The sequence below is a fragment of the Theobroma umbraticum genome, unplaced genomic scaffold, assembly GCF_002168275.2.
Source record: "Theobroma umbraticum cultivar Fairchild unplaced genomic scaffold, ASM216827v3 scaffold_130.0, whole genome shotgun sequence".
NCBI lineage: Eukaryota > Viridiplantae > Streptophyta > Magnoliopsida > Malvales > Malvaceae > Theobroma > Theobroma umbraticum.
The window spans coordinates 3,992,052-4,000,479 of NW_018397264.1; the positions used below are offsets into that span (position 1 = coordinate 3,992,052).

Consider the following 8,428-nt stretch of genomic DNA (forward strand, 5'->3'; position numbering starts at 1 on the left):
CTAAACATAATCCTAACCAGTGGCGGGAACGCATCCACAGGGCACCACTAGCCTCAGATCTTTCAAAAACCACAGAACACAGATCGGGTGAAGCAAACTCCTAGCGCAAAGGTGTCCGCAACGAGCATCGTGAACCCAGCAAACCAGGAGCCTTCAAAGAGCGTCAACATCAACATCGTCAGGAATTAAGCATGGCATCAGCAGCATTTGAAATGATTGAGAAAAATGTGGATCCTTAGCAGAGGCCTCCTGTCAGTCCACAACCTCAAAACATCCCACAAACCATCGCCACACCCCCTGGGAGAAACACTGAACCCACCTTCACGCTCACCGTCCCTTTCAAATTCACTTCACCTGCTTGACACAATACACAACACCAATCGCTCAAAAGTTCATGACAGTGCTTTATTGGTTAGTTTTGAACGGAGAAATTTTATTGAGCCAGCCTTCGACCTGCCACTTCAAGTCTTTAGTCTTAATTGCTTAAAGACTCTTGATGGCATAATAGTTGCCTTGGCTGGATGAAACCTGTACACTTGTACCAAAAAGAATCTGTCCAAAGAGAAATGGGCAGCACAGCACCATGAACAACCAGAGGTGCCAGAAAACAAAAATCGTACTAATTCTATCTGATTGGAAACAGCAATACCCCCAACCCAACGAGCAAGAAAAGAACTCCCACAGCAAAAATCCCCTCATGTGAAGTCAACCCTACTCGCGCCACCAGAAGTTACACAGTAAAAGAAACCCTTAGGAAACATGGGAGAAGACCATTCAAAACAAAAGCAGCACCAATCATCGGATGGAAAAGGCTTTAAACAGAGACTTAGTGGCAACGAACAGCGAGAGGACCAAAAAGAAGGTCCAACGGACAGCAGGGTCCAAACAATCGAACCAAAGAGACCCCCGGTCCAAAAGCAGCCGGTAACAGAATCGAGATGGACTTGATTGACAGATAAAACTCAGAAAACATCAAGTTCATCCCGAGTAAGAGACAAGATCTGGCAATTTGCAGAACAGAACAAAAAACCCAGGGGATCGCATCATCAACAAAAAGCCTTCCTGGCAGCATTAACCACAGTATCTTAGACGAGCCAACCCAAACAGCATCGGATTCATTACACGTTCACCGATAGAGTTTCCAGAACACATCCCACTCCCCGCCATACCAACACATCCTTTCACATAAGAAACACGAGCATCCAGCCGAATAGAGAAGTCAGAAGCAGCACCAAAAAGGATCCCAAAACACCTGGGAGCCACGAGCTTGCAAAAAAGGCCACCGTATCAAGCAAAGCCAAAAACAAGAAACATGACAAAAACCTTAACACTCCCAGCAAAGAACTGGCTGGCAAAAACATAAAGGCACAAAATATGACAGACTCATTGGGAAGAAATCATTCATTAGAAGGGACATTTTTTTTTTCTCTTTTCTCTTTAGTATTGATCACTTGTTAAGCTGCCTTGACATTTTGAGCAGCTAATCTTTTGCCAATGGCACAGGTTTCCTTGTCCGAGCCGTTCTTTGACATGCCATGGGGAGTTTTTAGTAGTTACAGTCTTAAATTAACAATGACATTGATCGGCCGCTGAAACTAATAAATTAACCTTCCAAAGAAAGAGCTTTAGGTTTTGTGGAAGAATTACTTGTAAAAGTTCATAATGATCACCTCATGATTTATTTGGTTATCCTGAGGTTAAGGTTTCATGAATTGTTGTATTTTTGGATTTGCTTTTTAAAATTACTTGATTTTGACTATTAAGATTTTATATTTCTCATATTGTAAAAAGTTATTTCATAAAAAACATGTTATCATTTGGAGAGAGCAACGGTAGTAAAAAGAATGAATAACACAGTTATATCACACAAACAATAATGAAATGAAAGTATTTCAAAATAAGTGATATTATTCTTAAGTTACTTTTGCTATTGAGATGTTTTGTGAAACTTATTAGCATAGATTTGAAATAGTTAAAAAGAATTTCCTCTCAACATTTTTTTTTAAGTACAAGTGCTTTACAAAAACAAATCTAATTACACCATTAATAATCATTCATTACAAACTGTTACGATTCTCAATGGTTACCTAATGAGATATTTGTAATTATTACTTATTATGTACATAAAAAATGAAAATAGTCAAAAGGTAATTGGAACGAAGTTTATTAAAGCAAATACCTTTAATGAGGAATTTCAGTAAATAATCCGCAATCAAAGACAATGTCCCATATGACAACAGAGTACTCTATAAATTTCTTGAAAAAGAGAAAGGTCGTATATAATATCACCTCATCAGAATCACTTGAAAGTAAATAAGCTAGTAATACAAGCTTGTATTACACATTTACGTCGTGAGGAAGAACTACTTCTTCTCCGTTTAATTTTCATGTTGGTTTATACCTTCAAATTATTTATCTGTTATAGCTATGGTTACAACAATGCTATGGTGGCTTGCTGCCTTAAATTATTCTGAATCATTTTGAAATGTTCAGCCTTCTGAAATATTTCAATTACAAATGGGGCATTCTTTATGATTGCATCTTCTATCTCACTTCCTACTTGGTAGACTAAAACTTAGAAGTACCGAAAACGCTCCCCATTTTTCCAATTTCAATTTGAACAACGTTATCTAAGAAAAGGGTTCTTCAATCTTCGAAACTTGTTATTTTACTCAGTTTGAAAGGGGCAAATTGATTCTTTTTTTTTTTATTAAAAGCATGATCACTTGTCATGCATGACGCAGGCCTATTGTATATTGCATGGAGCAATCATATCCGTAACATGGTATTCATTGGATTAAGTAATTTATCTGATCCAACTATGTGACGGATTATATGACTTTTACAATATGAAATGCAATATTACCAGCTGAAGAGTCTAAACTTATATCAGAAACATCTAGAAAAGAGTAAAAGTTGCCTTCATTGACATTGTTTTCGAACTTCAAACTTATTCCCCAAGCTAGAACTGCCCTTTGATCTGCATGAATTGACAATTAGAAAGTAAAAATGAAAATTAAAAAAATTGGAAATAATTTTTAAAACTAGATTAATGATTTTTATATCACAGTAGAGAATTAGTTTTAAAACATCACAAATCATAAAGAGACAAACAGGAACATGAAGAACCTTCTTACCAGCATGACATGGTGGCATGCACAATCAAAAGCGGGTTTGATTACCAAATATCATTTGTTTATGTCGATTATTAAACATTGAGATTAAGGGGCAGTTGGTATAGAAATAATTAAATAAGGCAATAGTCCATTTGAACTTTGTTTTGTTCATTCTAAGAGGCAGGATATCGAAATCTTCAAGCAAATGTATATTATAAAAACAAAATTCTTTATCTTCACAGTCAAATTAGTACTGCATTATCTAGTTCATGTTTTCCATACACTGTAAATTAATCAGAATCCTCAACTCTTCAAATTGGGGCCTACAATATTACATCAAATTCCAAGCTGACCTTGACTTCCTCAAATTCCCGTCTATTTCCTCATAGAAAACATGTGACCTAGGAGGTATTCTATTGGTATACAAATGAAGGGTCACTTTCATGGTTATTAATTTCTAAATTGAAACTTATTGTCCAAGCATTTGATCTATTATATATATTGATTTAGGCCTGGCAACAAACTTTGCATCTTGAGCTCATCATAGCAATGGCAGAAGTGAAGCTACACGGATTCTGGTCTAGTCCTTTTAGTCATAGAGTGATTTGGGCATTGAAAATCAAAGGTGTGGACTATGAATACATAGAGGAAGACCTTTATAACAAGAGTGAACAGCTGTTGAAGTACAATCCTGTTTACAAGAAGATCCCTGTCCTTGTCCATGGCGGCAAGCCAATAGCTGAGTCCCCCGTCATCCTTGAGTACATCGAAGAAACCTGGCCGGAGAATCCATTGCTCCCAAGTGATCCTTATGAGAGAGCCATGGCTCGATTTTGGATTCAATTCTTAGAAGACAAGGTGATTTTGACTCTTTCACTATCTCCATTGAGGCATTGACCTATCATTCTTTTCTTTTATGTTCTTGTTAAGAATTATCAAACTTTACAATGATCCTAGGGTCCTGTTTTCCGTGCATTGCTTCTATCAACCGGTGGAGAGGAGCAAGAGAAAGCAGCAAAGGAATCGTTGGAAGTGCTGAAAATTATAGAAGAGAAAGCTCTTGGGGACAAGAAGTTTTTCGGTACTAATACCATTAATTTAGTGGACATCTCCTACGGAGTGCTGACCTATTGGCTCAAGAACATGCAAGAAGCAATCGGCGTTAAGGTGCTGGAACCAAACACCTTACCTCGACTGTATGAATGGGCTCAAAATTTCGTGGAAGTTGCTGTCATCAAAGAAACAATCCCTGATCGTGACAAAATGGTGGCTTATCTGAGAGGCCTGAGGGAGAAGATTGTTGCTGAACAGTCTAACAAATAGCATAAAAAAGCTTCATACTAGCGAGCCTTCTGGAAAATTGATTTTCCTATACTTGGCAGCTTGGGATGATTATCTAAAGCTATATATATATATTTGTAATCTGCTTAGTTATGCTATGTTGTATTAATTAAGCATGAAATAATTGAATTCTGTTGCATAAAAGCAGAACTTTTTTTGGTTTTATGGGAGGATTAATTTTACAAGTCCATGATGATCAGGAAAGAAATGGGTATGTTTGGAATTTAAGAAATGGAGGCCATGAAAGCTGGGAATTTTAAGCTGGTTCCGTTTCGTTAGAACAAAGAGAGAGAGAGAGAGAGAGAAATTTTGAGAGACATAAGGCGAACCAAATTAAAGAATGTTTTTTTTTTTCTTCTAAATAATTGTGGCGGTTTTACTTGCTATTATGACATGTTGGGGCACCGGTTAGGAAAATGACAAATGTCATAATGATTAATACTAATTAGTTTCTTAATTTTTTTAAAGTGTTTGGTAACTTATTTAATTTAAAATAAAAATATAAAATTTTATTAAAAATAAATAAAAATATAAGACTTGATTGAATTTTTTTTTTCAATGGAGAAGTTATAATATTAAGTTGGAACCATCGAGGAAAACATATTTCCATCATGTCATACAATAATAAGTTTTTAACTCCGAAGAGTATTATGAGCAACATAAGAAACATCAAATAATTAAATAAAAAATTAAAAACTTATTTGATTTTTGACATAATATTCAAACAAGCTCTTAAATTATTGAAAAAAATTCAAATAAATTTTTATTCTTTTATTATATTCAATCAAAATCCTGTATTTTTATTTCTTGTCAAATAAGTCTTTACAACAAATAATTAACTAATTATTATTAGTCAAAATGTCCATTATCATTCTATAACCACATAGCACTAACATGACATTGATGCAAATAGTTAAAAATATCACATGAACATGTTATTATGTCAAATTAATATGTAATGTCATAATCTATTATGATATATCAGTATGTCACTCCATTATCAATTTTGATATGTTAGCATGATACATTAGCACCACGCGATATAACATGATAAGTGACATTTTAAATAAGTTAATTATTAATCATAAGGGTTTATTTGACTTAAAATTAAAATACAATAGACTTATTTGGCTCAAAATAAAAATATAAAAACTTAATTAAATGTAATAAAAGCATAAATACTTATTTCAATTTTACTAAATAGTTTAGAGACTTTTTTAAATATCATACCTTAGATTTTTTTTATAATTTAAAAACTTTTCAAATATTATGATCTTTGTCTTAAAAGTGAAATTGATACTACATTATATAGTTCATGTTTTCCATATATCCTTGCTGTAGACTAATTAAATCATGAACTCTTCAAATTAGGGCCTAAGATATCATATCAAATTTCAAGTACATCTTAGCTATTTCCCCACTAAAAACACATTACCCAAGTTATATAGATTGGTGGTATATATTATTTTGAATTATATGTCTATTATAGAAGATATGACAAAGTATGTGACAGAATACGTTATAAATAGTTGACTTACAGATAATGTGGCTGAATATATGACAGTTGATGTGTTAGATAAGTTGCAATGACAGAACATGTCAATACATGAACAATAAACACCGTGATAGAAAACATCAATATGGGTGGGGTGTGTGAAATAGAGATTTTTAATATTTGGGGGCTTTGATATCATGTTATGAAAAATTTATCATAGAGATGAAAAAAGTATATGTTATATGTATATGTGTGTATGTGTGTGTGTGTGTGTGTGTATATATATATATATATATAACATGTCAATACATGGACAACCGGTGTTCTGACAAAAGATATCAATATGGTGGGATGCGAGAAATAGAAATTGTTGATGTCCAAGGTGACTTTGATATGAGGTTACCAAAAGATTTGTTATAGAGGTGAATAAAGTATAGTTTAACTATATCATTATCTTTAATAGTTGATATTGATTAAAAGAGTGTGAAGGAAACAAATAAAATAAAAATTTGGTGAGATCATCCAGTCCAAAATATTATGGATTGAGAAAATATGAGCTAGGTTACGTTAGTTCATTTTTTATATGACCCATCAAAACTCTGATCCAACCCAGTCCTTGTTAGTTTACGAGTCGAGTTGGGTCAACCGACTAATTTTTTTTTAAAAAAAATTATTTTCATAACTTTACCTAACAAACTCCTTATCAATAAAATTATTTTATGATTTAATCTATAAATTGAATAATATAAACATGTTACAAACAAATAAATTACACTAAACATATATTAGCAAATAAATTATATCAAAGGTAGATAAAGTTTCAATCTTTAACACAAACTATAATCTCAAAAACATAAGTATATAACTAAATAAATAGAAAGTTCAAGATTTATTTATGTCATCCTTAATCTTTATTTTCAAGTAAAATATTTAAATCTCATTTGGGTGGGAATAATGTTTCAAAATTTGAATCATTATCCTTTAATATTCTTTACCATAAAAGAAAAAGAAATAGTGAGTTTCAATCTTAACTAAAACTATTAATTTGACAAGTAAAAGTTAAAAACATTGAAATATATAAAATAAATAATAATATTAGTAACTAAATTATTAATTTTATATAACAAAATATATAAAATTATTAATTTAATTTTTTTCTTTTATCACAAAGGGCTAACCCTCATCAACTTGGGACAATCCACTAATTAGATGAGTTGGTCCATTTAAACCCAATTTTAATATGAATTTGAATTTTCAAATCTCAACTCACTTAATTTTCAATAAAAAATGAACCAACCTGGGTCAAGCCCATTTTAACATGTCTACAAAAAGCATGGGATTGGTGGTGAAAAAATTAAAAAAAATAAGATCATAGTTTCCATAGGTAAATCAGAGAGAAGAGTCTTAACACTTGAATCAAAATATTCTTGAACAAAAAAAGGTTCACTTTCATGGGTATTAATTTCTAAATTGAACCTTATCGTCCAAGCATTTGATTGATGTATATATAGACTTTGGCCTGGCAACAGACTTTGCTCCTCGAGGCTTGAGCTCATCAAAGCAATGGCAGAAGTGAAGCTACACGGATTCTGGGCAAGTCTTTATAGTCATAGAGTGATTTGGGCATTGAAAATCAATGGTGTAGACTATGAATACATGGAGGAAGACCTTTCTAACAAGAGTGAACTACTGTTGAAGTTCAAGCCTGTTTACAAGAAGATCCCTGTCCTTGTCCATGGCAGCGAGCCAATTGCTGAGTCCCTCATCATCCCTGAATACATCGAGGAAACCTGGCCGGAGAATCCATTGCTCCCAGGTGATCCTTACGAGAGCCATGGCTCGATTTTGGATACAATCTGGAGCAGAGAGGTGATTTGGACCCTTTCACCCTCTTCCTTTAGGCATTGACCCATCATTTTATTCCCTTATTTTTCTCTTTCCTTCATTAATTTCTTGTTAAGAATAACTTCCAAAAAAAATTATTGTTAAGAATAATTAAACTGTATTATGATCGTAGAGTCCGGTTTTCCGTGCAAGTTTTCCATCAACCGGTAGAGGAGCAAGAGAAAGCAACAAAGGAATTCTTGGAAGCGCTGAAAATTATAGAAGAGAAACCTCTTTGGGGACAAGAAGTGTTTTGGTGGTGATACCATTAATTTGGTGGACATCTCCTATGGAACGCTGGCCTATTGGTTCAAGAATGTGGAAGAAATGATGGGCGTTGGGGTGCTGGACGCAAACACCTCACCTCGACTGTATCAGTGGGCACAAAATTTCTTGAAAAACTGTGTCATCAAAGAAACCATTCCTGATCACGACAAAATGTTGGCCTACGCAAGACACATTGAGGGAGAAGTTTGTTGCTGGACAGCCTAACAAATAGCATTAAATAGCGTCATACTAGCTAGCCTTCCTGATAATTGATTTTCCTAAACTTGGCAGCTTGGGATGCTTATCTAAAGCTATATATATATAT

General features: G+C 33.7%; 1 protein-coding gene and 1 pseudogene across 1 annotated transcript; both read left to right on the forward strand.

Annotated features, from left to right (window-relative positions):
* Nucleotides 1-3,665: 3,665 nt before the first annotated feature.
* LOC110421085 (putative glutathione S-transferase) lies at nucleotides 3,666-4,586 on the forward strand. Its single transcript, XM_021434553.1, has 2 exons — nucleotides 3,666-3,974; nucleotides 4,074-4,586. The coding sequence occupies exons 1-2, from the start codon at nucleotides 3,666-3,668 to the stop codon at nucleotides 4,437-4,439; spliced, it is 675 nt and encodes a 224-aa protein (XP_021290228.1). The 3' UTR covers nucleotides 4,440-4,586.
* Nucleotides 4,587-7,515: 2,929 nt separating this feature from the next.
* Nucleotides 7,516-8,328, forward strand: LOC110421283 (putative glutathione S-transferase; annotated as a pseudogene).
* The last annotated feature ends 100 nt before the right edge of the window (nucleotides 8,329-8,428 follow it).

Excerpts from the sequence above, each read along its gene's own strand:
- LOC110421085 (XM_021434553.1), top strand. The coding sequence starts at position 3,666 with ATGGCAGAAGTGAAGCTACACGGATTCTGGTCTAGTCCTTTTAGTCAT. Across the intron at positions 3,975-4,073 it reads TTCAATTCTTAGAAGACAAG|GGTCCTGTTTTCCGTGCATT; the intron begins GTGATTTTGACT and ends CAATGATCCTAG.